General features: G+C 40.0%; 1 protein-coding gene across 3 annotated transcripts in view; it reads right to left on the bottom strand.

Annotated features, from left to right (window-relative positions):
* The window catches only part of Scrn3 (secernin 3), a 30,345-nt gene that overhangs the window by 4,330 nt on the left and 6,126 nt on the right, over positions 1-19,889 (bottom strand). For all 3 annotated transcript variants that reach the window (XM_036186150.1, XM_036186151.1, XM_036186148.1), the window contains exons 5-7: positions 16,514-16,729; positions 2,305-2,467; positions 494-668 (exon numbers count right to left, since the gene is read on the bottom strand). In XM_036186150.1, coding sequence (XP_036042043.1) covers positions 494-668; positions 2,305-2,467; positions 16,514-16,729 — 554 coding nt within the window. The remainder of the gene's footprint in view (positions 1-493; positions 669-2,304; positions 2,468-16,513; positions 16,730-19,889) is intronic.

The following is a 19,889-nucleotide window of genomic DNA, read 5'->3' as shown; positions in this document are numbered from 1 at the left end:
AAATAATACAAATAAGTAATAATACATATAAAATACATTAAATAATACATATAAAACTATATATAATAAGTGTTCTGTGACTGTTAGCTGTTGTTATTATGTTCAAAATTCTAAATTTTTCTAAGCGAGTCACAACATACATACTTTTTTGTTGTTTTTTGAAACAGGGTTAGTAGTTAGTACTACTGTGTGTAGTCCTGGCTGTCCTGGAACTTGTTCTGTAGACCAGGTTGGGCCTCAAACTCACAGAGATCTGCCTGCCTCTGCCTCCTGATTGCTGGGATTAAAGATGTGTGCCACCACTGCCTGGCCCACAAGACACACATTCTTAACCAAAGGTCAAAACTATATAGCTCCATCAGTCATTATTTATAATCTGATTTTTTAACATGAAGGAAAGAAAGAAAGCTAATACTTTACAATTCAAAATATGAATTGAATTACACCTTAAACTATTCTTACCTTCACAACAAAGAATATAAGCTAAGCATACCTTATTGTTGCTTATCACTTCCAAGGCCTGCTGATGTTTTTGGTAGAGTAGGTGTCTTCTGTCAGGCTTGACATATGGCTTCTTTGCCATGGGCCATTCAAGTTCAAACGTTGGGGATTTCGTATCCAACAGTTGTGAAATATGTGGTACAAATATGAAAGGCTTAAAAACAGACCTAAGGAGAAAGGGTCTTCATTGAATTTGCATGTCAAAATATAAAAAAAAAAAAAATGAACAATTACTGTGTCTCGCTAGATTCCTTCTAATTGAGATTTCTAATAACAATGTGTATTCTCTAATTGGTTCCTTCTGTTGTAGATTAGCATTTTAAGATGCATTACATTCGTTTATGCTGTGGAGTATTTGGTTAATGATGCAAAGACGTGTTGTAGTCTTTCATGTTGCATTTGTTTAACTCTGTGAAGCTGTGTTACTGTGCCTGTCTAAAACACCTGATTAGTCTAATAAAGAACTGAACAGCCAATAGCAAGGCAGGAGAAAGGATAGGTGGGGCTGGCAGGCAGAGAGGATAAATAGAAGGAGAGATCTAAGAGAAGAAGATTGAGGAGCAAGAAAAGGAAGAGAGGAGGACACCAAGAGGCCAGCCACCCAGCCACCCAGCCACCCAGCCAGCCGCAGAGTAAGAAGGAAAGAAAGGTATATAGACTAGAGAAAGGTAAAAGCCCAGAAGCAAAAGGTAGACAGGATAGTTTAAGTTAGAAAAGCTGGCTAGAAACAAGCCAAGCTAAGGCTGGGCATTTATAAGTAAGAATAAGTCTCTGTGGATTTACTTGTGAGCTGGGTGGTGGACCCCTAAAGAGTAAAAAAACCATAACCAACTACACCTGCAATGTTAGTTATTCTCAGATTCATCTTCTTGTATATTTGGGCAAGAAGACAATGTTTTATTTAGCCCTTTATTCCCAAAGGTCTACCAGATGGCCTGGCACACTAAGAATATTAGAAAACTAAAAGTTTGTCATTTGCCATGGTGACAGCAATCCTAAGTGTCACAGGCAGTAGCTATTACTTAAAGTAAAAAATTAGCACCAGAGTTCATGAGACATGGGTTTCATCCTAGCTACCAAAAGGTATCATTAATAATATGAAAAGCTGTAATATTGGAGAAGTGAATATTTGATAATGTAACATACATTAAGTTTTATAAGAGATACTAATAAATTAACTCAAGATATGTTATAAAAGCCCTAAGGACACATAATTTGAATGGATAATATTTTACATTGTACATTTATATATTTTCTAAATAGGGTGCATAAGTGTATCTGGTATAAGATACTGTTATTATCACTTAATATTATAGAGTCAGAAATCAGTAAGGAAAGTGATCTGTCTTGACAATGTTAAATATGTTTGTGGGAAAAGGAATCAGGATAATTGCATATAAGAACCCATTAACCTTTTCTTCTCATAAAAATGAGAACCATTATACACACAGAGACACTGCAAACTAAAATCCAAACAGACAGCACATTAAAAGTTACAGCCTCAAGAGATAACTTGGTGGTAGCGCCTTGTAGAAGACAAGAGTCCAATTCCCAGCACCCAAATTAGGCAGCTCACAACCACCCGCCAATTCAACTCTGAGAGGATCGCATGCCTCTGGTCTCTACAGTCACCTGCACATTCATCACACACACACACACACACACACACACACACCACTTTAAAATAATAAAACTTTAAAAAGTAATTGCTTAAACAAATCATACTGACAAAATCATTTACACACTAATGACTATACTCCATCCCATGACCTCTGGGTGGTTTACAGTATTTGGGGACCTCACCTCTCAGGATGTGGAGTCCCTGTAAAGAAGTGAATACAAGGAAGGCTGGAATCTTGAGGTAAAACAGAAACCATGCTTGCGGTGGTTAGGAATTCCCCCTTCATATTAATGCCACTTGGTTTATCTCGAAGAATTTCCGTCATTGTTTCAAAAGTTATGTTTCCTGAGGAAATAATCGTAAAACCCATCAAACAATGAATGCATATATTTCACAAACCTAAGCTTCTTTTGCTATTGATAAGATAAAACAATACATGCGAGTATTGATTCTCCAGCACCAAAATGGTGTGTGTGTGTGTGTGAAGAGTATGAGAGTATGATCATTACTGACCTGTGCCTCTACTCAGCATTTATATCAGCCACAAATTCACACATCAAATCCAAACGCTACTGTGTCACGATGTCTGTTCTAGCACAGAGCAAATACTGACTGACTGTTTAACAACAAGATAAAATGTCAGTGCGTAGAACACAACGGTGAAGAAAGCTATGAAACCTATTTAGGGCGCTGGAGGGATGGCTCAGCGGTTAAGAGCACTTGCTGCTCTTGCAGAAGACCCAAGTTTGGTTGCCAGTACCCAAGGTGACTTCCAAGCATCCAGAACTTCCTCAGCCTCCAGGGTGCAGGGATTCAGCAAGTGCCACCATATAAAAAGCACTTTAGGAAAAACGCCTGTGAGGGATGGTAGAGAAACAGGAGAGGACCAATAAACCTCCAGACTGATCAAAGTCTGAACCTGAGTTTAGCAGAAGAAAAGGAAGACTTTTGGCTCAGTAACCCTGGCTGCCATTTCTTAGGACATCTTAGCAATGCTGTCACAAGTGAATCCTTGAATTAAAAAGTCAGCCTTGCCAAGTAGGTGGTGGCAGTGCTCACCTTTAATCCCAGCACTTGGGAGGCAGAGGCAGGTAGATCTCTGTGACTCTGAGGCCAGCCTGGTCTACAGAGCGAGGCCCGGGACAGCCAGAGCTACATAGAGAAACCCTGTCTCGAAAAGCAAAACAAACCAATCTTTGTGGGGGAGTGTAGTTCTGAAATAGCCCTGCCTGAGTGTCCCTACAGCTCTGCCACTGAGCTCTGGGAAGTGCAGGCACCCCACCATGGGGTATCTGTGGATTTCAGCACTGCCACTGTGCCACAGAACATAAAGTATTATTTTGAAGTCCATTTTCATTTATTTTGACCCTGGTACTCCCTCCTTCTCTGGCTCTTCACCCTCTCCTGCAAACCCTGCTTCTATCTGGGTCTGCTCCTTCCCACCCCTACCTCTCATTCTTCCTTCTCCCTTCCCTATCTTTTCTCACCCCTCTCTACTGGTACTAAGGACTAATTAGACCAGGGTGTCATGCTAACCCATGACCCATGTCCCCACCACACACACTCCTTCCTTTCTTTTTAATACTGAGATTGGGTTTTGCTAAGTTATCTAGACTAGTTCTCAAACTCAAAATCCGCCTGCCTCAGTCTTCTAATAGCCTTGGCTATAGGCATGCAATACTACACTTGACTGGGATTTTTGTATTTACTTATTGCCTAAAGAATGTCACATAATGTTTCTAGTGCCCAGTGGTGAGTGATGAAGTCTCTTGGTTTTATTTCAACTTTGTATTTAGAGAATATTTTCACTAAGTTGAAATTCAAAAATAGTAGATACTGTTTCCCCACCTTAAGGATGTCATTTTCCTGTCTTCTGGGTTCCATCCTTTCTGCTGAAAATTAGCTGTCAGTTTTATATTTTCTCATGTGAATATTATTTTCTTTAGATGCTTTACGAATTTTTCTGGCTTCCCTCTGAAATATTATGATTATGTGCCCAGTTAGCATCCTCTTTGTGATCTGTAGAGCTGCTTTGTGGCTTTGATTAGTTAGAAAGAATTCTCAGCCAGTATATTTCAAATACTGCTCCCATGTCTCTCTGTTCTCTCCTTTTCTGCGGAGACTGTAGCAAGCTTCCCTGTCAGACTATCTTTGGACCACCATCCTCCAACTAGTGATCTGGAGACGTATTACTAATTATGAAAGCTTGGCCTGTAGCTTAGACTTGTCTCTACTAGCTCTTATAACTTAAATTAACCCATATTTTTGAATCTACCATGTGGCGTTACCTCTCTTCCATCTTACACCTCCTGTCTCCTCTCGGTGTCTGGCTGGCAACTCTGCCTTTCTTCTTCCCAGAGTCCTCTTTGTCTCTAGAAGTCCCGCCTAACCTGTTCCTGCCTAGCTATTGGCTGGTTAGTTCTTTGTTAAACCAATCAGAAGGCACCTTGGCAAAGACACATCTTCACAGTGTAAACAAACATTCCACAACATGAGACCACACACACACACACACACACACACACACACACACACACACACACACGAGATGTTTTCTCTGGATCCATGACCCTCTCATTTTTTTTCTTTTATTTTCTAACTTTCCTCTTTTTCGGTTCGGATATTTTCTACTGACCTTTCATTTGCTGTCTTTCTTCTCCGTTTAATCTGTTGTTAAATCAATCTGATGGACTCTTAGCTCCAGTTACATTGTTTTTCTGTTCTATCATTTCCACTTGGTTCCTACCCCACAGATTAAATTCTCCATTTTCTCTTTCTCTCTGCTTTCTTCGAGACAGGGTCTCATATGTTACACTGGCTGGTCTAGATCTGAATGTGTAGACATATAGGCCTTGACCTTGAAGCCTTCCTCCCGCCTTCTGACCACCTAGACGGCAATGCACCACCACACCCAGCTCCAGATCCATTTCCTTCATCATATTTTTTGTTGTTAAGAAAAAGTTTTAAAGTAATTTTAACTTTAAATTCTGTTTCTAATAAAGTTAATATGTGGATAGTTTGAGAATGGGTTTCTAATGTCGACTCTTTTTTTTTTTCTCTTGGTTTTCAGTCATTTGGTCCTATTTCTTGGCAACCTGATAATTTTTTTCCCCATTTTCATGTGTGTTTATACACACTGCACATGTGACTACATGTGGTCGTGCACATGTATATGAATTCATGTGGAGTCCTGAGGGTGATGTCTAGAATCACCCTGATCCTCTTCCACCTTATTTACTGAAGGGCCTCTTAAGCAAACCCAGCTTGCCAGTATAGCTAGCTAGAGTCAGGGGTCAGCTTGTCCCAGGGATCATGTCCCTTGCCTTCCAGGGCTGGCGTTAGAGGCAGGCACCATTTTAATGTGGGCTCTGGGGATCTGAACTTGGGTCCTCATGCTTACACAGCAAGAACTTTAACTGAGCTCCCCACAGATGATTTCTGACCGAATGCAAAATACGGCAAATGAAAATTTGTAAAAGCTCTGTATGGAGTTTTCTTTTTTAAAAGATTTATTTATTTACGTACGTTAGGTATATGAGTGTTTTGTCTGCATGTACATCTGCACACCAGTAGAGGGCACTAGATCCCATGGAACTACTGTTTTATAAATGGTTGTGAGCTGACATGTGGGTGCTGGGAATTGAACTCAGGACCTCTGGAAGTGCAGCCAGTGCTTTTAACCATTGAACCATCTCTTCAGTCCCCAAATTTGGATTCTCTTTTTGCATGGAATTTTCTTACATAGAGGATTTAATAATCACCTGGATATAAACAAGATACATAGAGATGACTTGGATTCAGTTGAGATGGGTCTACTCTGTTCGTTCTCACCTCTGAAGAGTAGCAGAATTCTGGGAGCTCAACTGGACACTTTCCTCTCCTGCCTCTCAGCTGCTCCTCAAAGAAAGTTGTCTTAAGGCCTATGACACTCCTAGGAGCTCTAGTTAGCATCGATGGCCTTAAGAACTACTTTCTGCTCAATTACTCTGTGTTTCATACTACCTTTAAATTATAACATAGAAAGTTGGGTTCTTGGGCTAGGATGTATCTCATTGTCTAACATTTCATCCAAAATGAAAGACTGAAAAGTAAGGGAGTGGGAAGGCCCACCCACAGCATTATGCTTTCATCTAAGCTGTTTGGGGTGCTGATTCATGCCTTCAAGCAGTGGCTTTCCTTTTCGGGTCTGAAGCGTTATTCTTAGGAGGAGATCCGTCTAATTAATGCTAGGTACTTCTTTACAGCCAGCAGTAAGCTTTTACCCATTCACCACTGTGCTCCTCATTCATCAGATATGTCAGCCTCCTGTTACCCTAAAGCAATACTAGTTTCCTAATCACAGCAATGAATAGAAATGTAAAACATCCCCCCACCCCTCCCACCCACCCCACCTCACCAGATCCAAAGACTATCTAACAAACCCCATCCAGTAACCAGTATGAGAGACCTCCTTTCAAGTTGTTTTCAGGGGATTACAAGAGATTCCCCAAACAGTACAACCTATTGCTGCTGCCATTGGTTGCCGCCCCAAAACTGAAGGTCAAGTCTTTATTGCCGAAGACCACATTTTAGGCAAAGGACTCAGGAAATGTGAGCTGGAACGAACTCAAAAGCCTCCTCCCTGGAACTAGCTTCCATATTACCAGAAGCTCTTATGCAAGCTGCTAAGGTAGCAAAGCATTCAACAGTCTTACCCAGCTATGATGCCTCTGAACCACACGGACCAGCATGGCAAGATCCCTAATGGTGCAGTGATGGCGACTGTCTAATGAGACTCAAGACATACTGAGCAGGAGGGAGACCATGCCCACTACCATAAATCTAGCCAACTACACATGACTAGTGAGGCAGTGGATGTTAAGGAGCAGGCTACCACTTTCCTAACCCATATAGATCCTAACTGCAGTCCATACACATCTTTATATCACGGATAAGTACAAATTTCACCCCTCATCAAAGGAACTTTTTCTGCAGCAAGAGCCCACTACAGAAAGCCACAACCGATCAGGATGCAGAGAAGAACAGAAGGCGGGGCGGCCAGCCCCAGCTGATATATTACAACACAGCTCTAGCAACCAAGGTTCAGGGGACATCACAAAAGAAGAAAGATTGCAAGGCAGAGAACCAGTTGTGAGACTGTGCCCTCTATCAACAATATGGCTGCCTAAATGAGACGAGTAATTCCAACAACAGTTGACATCCTGATACAGATGGAGGAAATCTAGCAGGGCCGGATCCCCTAGATGGAGAGTTCCAGGTAATTAATGACTACTGAAAGATAGTGACTTAAGCCTTCCCCAGGGATGAGCCCCAACTGGTTATCCAATAGTAAGTGGTCAGTCCTAGAAACATACACATGGAGGCGACATTGAGTGAGCTCAGCAGGTTATATTTTTATGTAGGTTTATATGTAACAACAATGACTAACGAGAAGGAGGCCCATCAAGTTGGGAGAGGTGGCCATACATAGGAAGGGTAGGAGACAAATAATGAAATTATATTGTAATTAAATTGGAAAAAAGTAAAGTATGATTGCTGCCATTAGGTACACTAGGATATCTTATGTGGAAATGTTTGATTATTATATTAAAATTGTATCAGTTCTAAAATAATCTTCATTTACCTATGGATGACTGACTACAGGTTTTTCTTTCCTCACAAAACCCTACAATCCTTGGCACTGGAAGCATAATTTAATAGAGTGTATGTGCTTGGTATACACCAGGCCCTGGATTATCTCACAAAGACACTCTAATATGAGGACCAAAAGGAACGTTCACAGTGAGTCTGGATCCAAATTATGATTCTTGATGCTTCAATGAAAAAGGAAATTAACTTTCATATGAATGAATCTAATGTTTTGTTGTTAAAGATGCAGCTACCAACCGTTTTATATTCACAGCAACAGATTTTATACACACATACATGCTCTTACCTAGTTTCTTCCTAATATAGCTATGATTTCAAGTTCAAAAAATACCTTACTGAATTTATAGATAACTTGTTAGGGAAGCTGTGCTATATCTTTTCAGTAAATCTTGAATAATACTAGGGAGAAAAGAGGGATACATCTATATTCAGCCCTTGATATTAAACTCAACAATAAAGCAAAACCCTACCATTCACACCTATCTATCAGGCACAAGTCTTCAACATCTAGTGCGATTTAAAATGATTCAGGTCTAAATTCCTAAAAATGGTAAGTTTTAATAAAAAAAAAAAAACAATGTCAGAACTGTAACACCATGATAATATAGGTATTATGAAAATGTTTTCAGGATTCAAAACCTACAATTCTCAAAATGAAAGAAGGATTTACGTGATCACTTGAGTAGGATAGCTGTAAGCAATCCACTAGCAAGCATTGAATAAGTACCGAGACTGCAGTGGAAGGTTCAGCAGAGTGAATGTAAAACACAGGGTGCAATTTCATAGCAATTTCAGCTGGTTACTTAAAATACACGCATGAATATAGACACAATTTGGATATACATGCAGCACACTTAATAGCCATCAGGTAAGGACAGATGGAAAGAAGAGAAGTAGGCTCTTTTATCTAGAAAAATCACAGCAAATTTTAAACATAATATATCAGTAGACGATTTCATATGAAACTATCGGAGGGACATTTATTCTTTGGGCAAAGCATAGAGAACTGGATGAATTGTACATCGTACTTGAAAAAATAAGTTTGTGTCAGATGTATTCAATACTATACTCGTGCGTGCATTTCAGCCTGTGATTCCCTGTTATTTTATAGTTAAATATGACGATTATTCCAATGCAGTAGCTAATTAATTTATAACATTCTATTTGGGTTTTCTCCCTTTTGTCCAATTACCCTCAACCTCGGGATTCTTGACATTTTCCTTCTCTCGTGTTTGTTTGAGACATAGTCTTACTAGACAGTCCAGGGTGGTATCGAACCTGCTTGGTTCTTCCTGCCTTGGCTACCAAATGCTGAGTCCTCACACCTCGTTCATCCCTTTCCATTTGGATCATGCACTGCTGACCTCTGGTTTTGTGAGGTAGGGTGGGTTGTGCTCAAGCATGAGAGTGCACGCAGAGGCCAGAGTGAACATCAGGTATCTTCCTGTTCTTCCCCAGCTCATGTTCTGACTGATTCAGCTGGACCAGCTAGCCACTGAGCCCCCTAGATCCCCACCACTGGGATGTCAGGCACATATTACCACACCTGACTTTTATGTGGGTGCTGGGGATCTGAATTCATGCCCTCATGAATTTATCAAGCACTTCACCAACACGATCATCTCATCAGCACCCACACTTTGAGACAAGATACCATGTAGCCCAGGCTGGCCTTGAGCTTATGACCCCCCTGCTTCTACTTCCCAAGGCCTGGAATTCGGCATGTATCACCTGGTTTATGTGATACTGGGGATCAAACCCAGGGACTTGTGCATGCAGGGAACGTGCTTTATCAGCTAGGCCACACCCCATCCCCTGGTCTTCATTGTTTTAAGATTATCTGTTAATTTTTATGTTCTTAAAAATTACTGTCAGAAAAAAGTATGAATTAGTAAACTATTTGTTAAATTATTGTCAAGTTGCAATTAATTCAAAACTTCTTCAGTACACACAACTGACTAGTGCAAAATAATGAATTTAAAAAGAACTAAGAGCGAGTAAGAAGGCTTGGTTTCCACCCAGTTTCACAGAGAAGATAAATGAAGACCACAAGCACAGCTTTCTTGCTTATAAAAATGAAGATGCAGTCTATTTCTCCTCACAGCTGCCTATGGGACACAGGGTCAGAAAATCACTCTGCAGAGCAGCTTTGACAAAGCCGGAAGGCAGAGCAGTGGCAGGTGTTACTGTAATGGTACTCTTGGGTTACTTTTGCAGCAATACTAATGCCTAAACTCAAGGTCCTCAGTGTAATATGCTGTGTCATTTTTAACAGACCTGCCACGGGGGAGGTGTGTGCTAAATATTTGTAAAATGTCAAACTAACATCAAAAAGCTTTATAGGAAACTTTAAATTAGAAGCCATTCTTTTGGATATTTAAGTATCCTAAGATAATAAATACCCTGAAAAATTTTAAGTTGTTCTAAGAATGTTCTGGCACAAACCTTATTTTACCATACCAAATAGCCAACATAAGGTTAATCTATTTAATGAATACCTAAAGGCAAATATCGATCACTGAATTATCTATCTCTCAGTAGTTGCTTTCTGATTACTTATAGAAACATTTTATATGGGTTGGGCATGGTGATCGATACCTTTAATCCCAGCACTTGGGAGGAAGAGGCAGGCAGGTCTCTGTGAGGTCCAGGTTAGCCCAGTCTACAGAACAAGTCCTAGGCTAGCTGAAAATACAAAGTGAGACCTGGTCTCCCTCCTCCCTCCTCCGAAAAAAAAAAATCATTATTACTATTCTCCAAGTGAAGAAAGTGGATCAGCTACATGTTTCCATTACAATCACCCTTGTGGAAATTATCTGCCACTTCGTATTCTAAATTAAAAGCACTTTGCTAAAATTATTTGGTAACAAGTGAAGAAAGGTATATTGGAAGTTCTTTTCTTTCTTTCCTTTTTCTTTTGAGACAGAGTCTCACTATGTGACCCCAGCTGGTCATGGAACTGAGATCAGTTTGTTGTCAAAATCAGAGATCCTTGGTCTCTGTCTCCTGAGCAATAAGCCTAAAGACTGCACAACCATGCCTGGACAGAGGTTATTAAGTCAGTAGTAATCCAAAATAAAAATGGGAAAAAATAACATAATAAATAAGTAATTTATAGAAAATTACAAATTCTTAATAAATAAAGTGTCTAATCTCATTAATAAATGACATTTCTAAATAATATGCTAATTTTGCCTATAAATTTGCATGAGTAGAAAAAAATGATGTTCTAACTGATAAGGATATTAGAAACTGGCATTCAAATATTGTTGGTGTAAATCTGAATTAATGAAGCTTTCTGACCTTTTCCAACACGTTTCAAGTCTTAAAATATAATGATCAGTGAATAAATACATAATACACATAGATTTCCCACTTCACATTCTTCCTTCAGAAATTCATTCTAGGGTGGAAATCATAGATATAATATAAATAACCTACAAACATGTTATATAATTTTCAGCAATGAAAACTAAAACCTATTTAAAAAAAACAGAGCTAGCTGAAGTGTGATTCAGACAATTTTTACTATATAATGATTAAAATACTACTACAGAGAAATAAAGGAGGTTACCAAAATACTAGAATACTACACCTGTTTTTAAAAGTTTTGCATATTTAAAACTAAACAATTTACATTATGCTGTGGGATAATGCTTTTGTACACTGGTTTAATAAAATGCTGATTGGCCAGTAGCCAGACAGGAAGTATAGGTGGGATAAACAGACAAGGAAAATTCTGGGGAGAGGAAGGCTGAGTCAAGAGACGCCAGTGAGCCGCCCAAGGAACAACATATAACGGGACACAGGTAAAGCCACAGAACATGTGATGATACATAGATTAATAGTTATGGGCTAGGGCTGGAGAGATAGCTCAGAGGTTAAGAGCACTGACTGTTCTTCCAGAGGTCCTGAGTTCAATTCCCAGCAACCACATGGTGGCTCACAACCATCTGTAATGAGATCTGGCGCCCTCTTCTGGCCTGCAGGAATACATGCAGACAGAACACTGTAAACTTAATAAATAAGTAAATCTTTAAAAAAAATAGTTATGGGCTAATTTAAGATACAAGAGCTAGATAACAAAAGGCTTGAGGCATGGCCATGCAGTTATAATTAATATAAGCCTCTGTGTGTTTTCTTGGGGGATGAGAATGGGAGAGGTTTGTCCTGAACGCTGGTAGGCCAGGACATAGGAAATCTTCTAACTACAACATTATGTATTGCTAACTAAAGAAAAAATAATGCCAGATGTGATGACACAGGCTTGTATTCCCAGGACACAGGAGGCAGAAGCAGGAGGTTCATAAGTTTGAGGCCAACCTTGGCTATATGTCAAGACCTTGTTTCAAAGACAATAAAGTCATGGGGGCTGGAGAGACAGCTCAGTGGTTAAGAACACTGGCTGCTGTTCCAGGGGACCCAGGTTTGATTCCCAGCACCCATATGACAGTTCATAGCCATTTGTAACTCAAGCACCAACCAGGGTATCTGATACTCTCTGTGGGCTTCCAATGCCCTCCTTGGGCATCAGGCACGAAAGCGGTGCACAGATACATGATGCAGGCAAAACACCTGAACACAAAATATTTTAAATTAAGAAAATAAAGTTATATGCAAAACACTCTGAGTGCATGCTACCCTTTCAGAGAGAGAATGAATGTATATGCAAGACTGTCTCATTAAGCAAGTGTCATCTCTAGAGATCATAAAAAGAACTGCATGTGGGAAAAGGAACCGAATGTGGAAGGGAGGAGAGAGACTTCCGTTTGCTCTTGTGTACCTTAGTTGTGAATCCTATAAATACATGTTCTTAGTAGAAAAGACGCACAAACCAAAAGATGCAAGCATGAGTTCTCTTCCACTGTGGCTATGTACACAGCACCTGCACCAACCCTCTTTGATCCAGCTGTAAACCTGAGACTACACTGTAAGCAGCTGCCGGAAATCTCTGTCCAGTTAACAAAAATGAGACAATCTGGAGGAGCCGATGCAGCACAAGGCATCTCCCTGTTTTATTGTGACTGAAGTCTGAGTAAACCCCATGCTTGCCAGGCTGTGCCATGCTGTGCCATGCTGTGCAATCAGCAGTAGGAACCCTTGGTCTTTCTAGTCTGAAGAATCAGAAGTCAGCCACTAACACTGGAAACTGAGGGAGAAGTTCCATGAAGCTAAGAGAGGAACTCTACATTACTTGTTCTTGTTTTACGTTGTTTTATTGTTTGTTTGCTTTTGTTTTGTTTTGTTGTTTTTGACAGGGTTTTGAAATGCAGTACAGGCTTGTCTTAGATGCTTGGATTGTAGGCATGTACTGGCACCTAGTAGAACCCATGATTAGGGGTAGGGAGCCGCAACTCTCCAGCTAATTCCTGAATAACCATGAGGCAGACTGGAAAAGCTGAGCATGAATGAACTGACCTGAACTAACTAAAGTGTCTACTCAAACAGCAGTTGCCTATTTCTTATTAGGTAAGTTTTTAGTGGTCTGTGGCTTTCAAGCAATTGGATCATTCCATCTGAATTACTGTATCTCTGCACACAGAACTATCTATGGTATTCCTTTACTCTCTTCCAGAAAACTCTTTTTTTTTTTTTTTTTTTTTTTTTTTTTTTTTTTTAGCTGAAGATCAAACCCAGGGCCTTGTGCTTGCTAGGCAAGTGCTCTACCACTGAGCTAAATCCCCAACCCCAGAAAACTCTTTTATTCCAACTTGGAAGCTTGTGTTTTCTCATTCTGTCAACCAGGTAAATGTAGTTAGAGTTTTCCTGCCTGGCCCAGTCAGGACAAATCTCTCTTACCTGCCAGTCCCACAGTCTCTCAGACCCAACCAAGAAAGCACACAGAAACTCACATTGTTTAGAAACTGTATGGCCATGGCAGGCTTCTTGTTATCTGCTTCTTCTATCTTAAATTAACCCATTTCTGTTAGTCTATACTTTGCCACATGGCTTGTGGCTTACCGGTGTCTTTACATGTTGCTTTTCATGGCGGCGGCTGGCGGTGTCTCTCCCCAGCTTTCTACTTCCCAGAATTCTCTTCTCTCTTGTCCCACCTATACTTCCTGCTTGGCCACTGGCCAAACAGCATTTTATTTATACAGAGCGATATCCACAGCAGGTAAACCTTACTGAAGAACCAGTGTTTTGTTAGTCCATTTCTCTATTAGCTTGTTGTTTTCAATTGTGTTGATTTGGACTCTTTAGTTAATTTCCTTGCTTTTCTTTTGTAATTTATTTTTGCCATTTTTTTTTTTTTTTGAGTTCTTAAGGTGAAATTTGCAACATTGGAGTTTTGTTGTTGTTTAGTGTATGTACTTAACATTATAAATTTAATCATAAACATTAGTTTCATTGTAATCCATAAATTTTTGTAAACTGATTTTCATTTCCACTTTGCTCAAAAAAACTTCCTCATCTCCCTTGAAACTTTTTTTGGCCAACAGATGAAAGGAATGCATTGGTGATTTTCCAGATATTCCTTTGTAACTGATTCCAAATTTACTTATTTTATAGGCACAGTCTGCATTTGTTACATTTCTTTTAAAATTTTAAGATTGGTGTATGTTCCATGTATACTTGAAGAGTATTTTACTATTGCTGGATAGCATTCTATAAACATCAGTCAGATCCAGTGACTATGAAATTATTCAATTCTATAGTGTTTAAACAACCAAGTGCCATTGTACAAGACAGCTCCAATGTGCCATGAAACTGAAGAGAGAGGCAGACTATCCAGGACTGCACAGAACGCCATTAATTCACAATCTACTGAGAGAAATGTGGTCGGGTGGATGTAGGGCCAGAAGAGGGGATATATAGAAGGGTCAGAACTACTCTAGAGTTCTTTCTAGTAGGAAAGCTTTGTAAAAACAAGCCTAAAAAGGTTATGGAACTACTTCCTAAGTAACTCAGCCAAATACAACACAAAGTCCACTTCTGTTTAAAAGAATACCAAACCAAACCAAACAACCTAGCACTCAACAAATAAGATTACAACACTATTTCCAATCAGGTTACTGCAGGACTAAAGTGCATCCTCATAGCACAGTGCCTGTCTAACATGAGGCCCTTGGCGATCTCCCCCAACCCACACAAAATCACTAGATATGTGAATAAGCAGAAGAACATGACTCCAAACCAGAAGACGATTACATCAACAAAAAGAGACTCAATCCTCTCAGAGATGATAGCATCAGCAGATTAGAACACTGAAGAAGATGTTATAAATACGATAAATATTCTCGGGGACTCAAAGATGAACAGGAAGATAGTGAGAGAAGACATGGAGAGACACAAAAGCAGCCAAATGGAATTTGTAGAAATGAAAAGCCCAGTATCTGAAGTGAAAGTCCCACTAAGTGAGATAAAGAGCTTAGATGACACAGAAGGGAAGGCCCGTAATCCATCCTAGTAAATACACAACCTCCGTGTGATTTACACAGCTTCACTGGCAGCAACACCTATTACTAGAGTATAGTCCCCATTGGGATAGGAATTCAGGATGTGGCATAGCAAAGACCCACATAATAAGCATAGAGGTACACACACACTGGGATCCTGATTGCAAACCTGTCTGACTTTTCAGCCACAAGTTCTAGATGTTACTTTCATAAGAAGAGAACAATCATGGTGTGGTGGCTTCAACGAAAACGGCCTTGTAGGCTCATACATTTGCATTCTTAGTCTCCAGTGAATGAACTGTTGGAGGAGATGTGGCATTCGGAGTGGGCTTTGAGGTGTCAAAAGCCCACTCCAGTGCCAGTTTCTCTCTCTCTGCTTGCTACCTGGGGATTAGGATGTAAAGTTCTCAGCTACTTCTCCAGCACCATGCCTGGTTACATGCCACCATGCTGCCCACCATGATCACTATGGACTAACCCCTCTGAAATTGAAGGAAGTCCCCAGTTGAATGCTTTCTTTTATAATGCTTGCCTTGATCATGGTGTCTCTTCACAGCAACAACACTGACTAAGACACAGGAGCTGCTAAGAAATGGCTCACTGGGAAAGCACTTGCTACAAGCTTTGAGTTTGGATCCCAGCATCCAAATAAAAGCCAGGGGCGGCAGCTCACACCTGTAACCCCAGTGCTGGGGGTGCAGAGACAAGCACTCAGGAGCTCTCTGGCCAGCCAGCCTAGCTGAAAAGGTAAGCTCCAGGTTCAATGAGAGACTCTGCCTCAAAAAGTCAGGTGAAGAGCAACTGAGAAAAACATTGAACATCAAACCTCAGGCCGCCAAATGCGCAACCGACGGTGTGCACACCTGAACACATATGTGAGCATATATAAAGCCACACACAAACAAAATAAGACAAAACATGTAAACAAAAATGCTACTGTTAAAAGATAATTAAAAGAAGTAGCAAGCAGTATGGCCAGGTGTGATGGTCATAATCTCAGCACTTGAAAGACAGAGACAGGTAGATCTCTGTGAGTTCCAAGGCCAGCCTTGTCTACACAGTGAATACTACGCCAGTCAGAGCTGTATAGTGATATCCTGGTTCAGATTTTTTTTTTTTTTAAAAAGAAAAATGTTTCTGAGGATTGAGAATCTGAACTTGACCCTCAAAAAGAATCAGTACTTTCTCACAATCGTTTAATACTTCACACTTATCAAAAAAATAGCTTACACTATCCTAATGCTTTTTGTTTTTATTCAAACTATATTTTTATTGAGTATAAGATTATCACTCCCATAGTTGCACAAAATTCAATTGTTTGTTACGTGAATGCTAAAATTACCTTTATGCTTATTCAGAAGCTGGTACCCCTGACAGTATCTGCTCGATGAAGTCATCATTGAAGCTGTGTTAATATAAGAATATGCTGCGGTAAAGTCAAAGTCTTCCCTGCCATCCCACCAGCCTTTCTGCTTAGCATAGTTTCTCATGTCAGGATGCTCCCGGTCAATCTTGGTTGTTATGGAGAGCTGATTGGAAATATTACGAATTCCTGTTTCTAAAGGATGAGAAGGAGAAGAAAAGTTACCTTTACTATAAAGAATCTATCTCTACGTTATTTTTAAATCACTATTCAAACTTAATGTAAGTTCTCTGCCATGTACATCTACTACATATTCTAAACAATTAAATTTTAAAATTAAACTTTGAGATAATGGTAGACCAGATGTAGCTATGTGAATAATCCAGAGAGATATACACTTCATTCAGTCTCCACCTATCACATCATGAAACTATAGAATAATACCACAACCAGAACATTGGTATTGATAATGTCAAGAAAAAGAATATTTGAACCATGTTACCCTCTCATACCAAAGCCACGCATCTCCCAATCCTAATAACCCATGAACTCCAGGCACCCAGTATATGCTTTTCACTCTAATTTAATTCAGTGTAGGGCTGGTGAGATAGCCCAGGGGCAAAGACACCTGCCACAAACCTGACTACCTGAGTTCAACCCCCAGAGCCTACATGATGGAAACAGAGAACTAATTCTCAAAAGTTGTCCTCTGACCTCCACACATGTACCATAGCACACATGTCCACATACACACAAATACATTTTTAAAAGATTGATTGATTTATTCATTCATTCATTCATTTATTTATTATTTATTATGTACACAGAAGAGGGTGCCAAATCTCATTACAGATGGTTGTGAGCCACCATGTGGTTGCTGGGAATTGAACTCAGGATCTTTGGAAGAGCAGTCAGTGCTCTTAACCTCTGAGCATCTCTTCAGCCCACAAACACATTTTTTAAAAGAATGTTATGTAAGTGAAATTGTACAGTAAATCCTTCTGGCTTTTTAAAAAATTACCTAAAAATTTTTTTTAATGTACATTTGTTTTCTTGTGTGCACGTGTGCAGAGGCACCCTTTGACTACGTGTTTTCTGGGAATGAAACTCAGGTTGTCAGGGTTGGCGGCAAGCGCCCTTACCTGCTGAGCCATCTTGCTGCCCTGCCTTCTGGCCTTTTCACCTCAGAAAGATTCTACTCATCATGCTATCAACAGTTCATTACTTTTTTATTACTGAGTAGTATCGCATGGTTTGATGTATGACACTTTGTTTAGCATTTCAAATTGTATATACTTCGCAGTGACCAGATGTAGGTGATTAGCTACCTATCAGAGATGTATCACTTCAAGGCTGGAGATACTCAAAACAACAATCTAGTTCTGGAGATCGTTTAGTAAGAGAAAGAGAAAGCAACAGAATAATCAGACCCAGGAAGGCATTCATTTTCCACGACCAGTTAAGACTTTTTTCAATCGTATCCATTCCTTTGTCTTCCCATAGCATGTTCAATAAAAGAAAAAGTGGTCAAGATATAATCTGTTCAATTAGCGTAACAAAATACATTAAATATAATTTTTATATAGTTTATTAAAACATAGAAAATATCAAACATAAAAATATACAAACAGTATTTCTAAAGCCCATGAAAATAACTGGCAATGACCTATTTTGAAAAATAACAGCCAAATCTCCCACAGAAGTCTCCTTCATGAAGTCTTCTGAACTCCTCCAGAAGTTCACAATGACTTTTCCTTCCTCGAATGTTCACAGCACCCATGGGTCCACATCATTCACTCAATTGATTAATTAATTAATGTTAATTATATACTGGGTGCCTGGAGTTAACTAATTAATTAATTAACTGAGGCAAGTTACCTATAACCTAGGCTGGACTCAAACTCTGTATGAAGTAGACAATGATCTTTTTTTGTTTTTTGTTTTGGTTTTTCTAGTCAGGGTTTCTCTGTGTAGCCCTGGCTATCCTGGAACTCGTTCTGTAGACCCAGCTGGCTTCACACTCAGAGGTTTGTATGGTGGTATTGTGTTCCCCGAAATAAACTTATCTGGGGTAAACGAACAGGACGGCCACAATATTAAACATGAGGATAGGCAGTGGTAGCACACGCCTTTAATCCTAGCATTTCAGAGACAGCCAGGCATGGTGACACACGCCTTTAATCCCAGGGAGTGATGGCAGAGAACAGAAAGATATGTAAGGCGTGAAAACCAGGCACCAGAGCTAGTTAAGCATTTGGCTGGTGAAGCATTCAGGCTTTCGAGCAGCAGTTCAGCTGAGAGCCATTGGGATGAGGACACAGAAGTTTCCAGTCTGGGGAAACAAGACCAGCTGAGGAACTGGCGAGGTGAGGAAACAGTGGCTTGTTCTGCTTCTCTGATCTTCCAGCATTCACCCCAATAACTGGCCTTAGGTTTGATTTTATTAATAAGACCTTTTAAGATTCCTGCTACAGGTTTGCTTGCCTCTGCCTCCCAAGTGCTGGGATTAAAGGTGTGTGCCACCACTGCAAGGTGACAATAACATTGAACTTGTGAGCTGCCTACCTCCATACCTCCCAGATGTTGGGATTATAGGATGCACTACCGTTCTCAGCTTTCAGCAATACTGGTGATTAAACCAGGACTTTGTGTATGCTGGACAATACCAACTGAGCTAAGTCCATTTAGTATTTTTCCATGTGTCTCTTATCTCTTTTGTAAAACTAGGAGATTCAATAGATAAGCATACAAGAAGCATCTGATTATGTTTCGACATAAGGCTATCCTCTAACTATAAAACAATAAACTGAGTCTAGGGATGGAAAGACCCACTCACTACTTTCAGTTGCTTTCTATCTCTGGATTTCTGCACTTGGAATTAAGAAGACTGGCCGCAGCGATAGCTTAATGGGTTATCTGAATTCAAATCCCCAGGGCTCATGTAAAGTTGGGGATGGCGGCAGTGTCTATAATCCCAGAGCTTCTGTGGAGAGATGGAAGACAATGCCTGGAAAATCCCTGGGAGCACATGGGTCATACAGCCAGGCATACATGGGGGCAGCAACAACAGGAACCCTGCCACCAAGAAGACAGTGAGTCACCAGAGGTCATCCTGACCTTCACTTGTACACAGTGGTCATGCATGTCTCCCTCACATATATACACCCACACATATCACAAACACACAAGAAGAAATAAGAGGATATCTGACCACAAATAGATCATGAGGGGTGGGAATGAACTCTGAAGCAATCAGACTGCATTGATGTCATCAATGATATTCAATTTTGTCTTACTACTGTGTCAATACACTCTTTTTAAACACGGCCCATAGCCACAACTCCATTTTTTTTAC

This window comes from Onychomys torridus, chromosome 4, assembly GCF_903995425.1.
Source record: "Onychomys torridus chromosome 4, mOncTor1.1, whole genome shotgun sequence".
Taxonomy (NCBI): Eukaryota; Metazoa; Chordata; class Mammalia; order Rodentia; family Cricetidae; genus Onychomys; species Onychomys torridus.
This window is presented reverse-complemented; position numbering and strand designations above follow the sequence as displayed.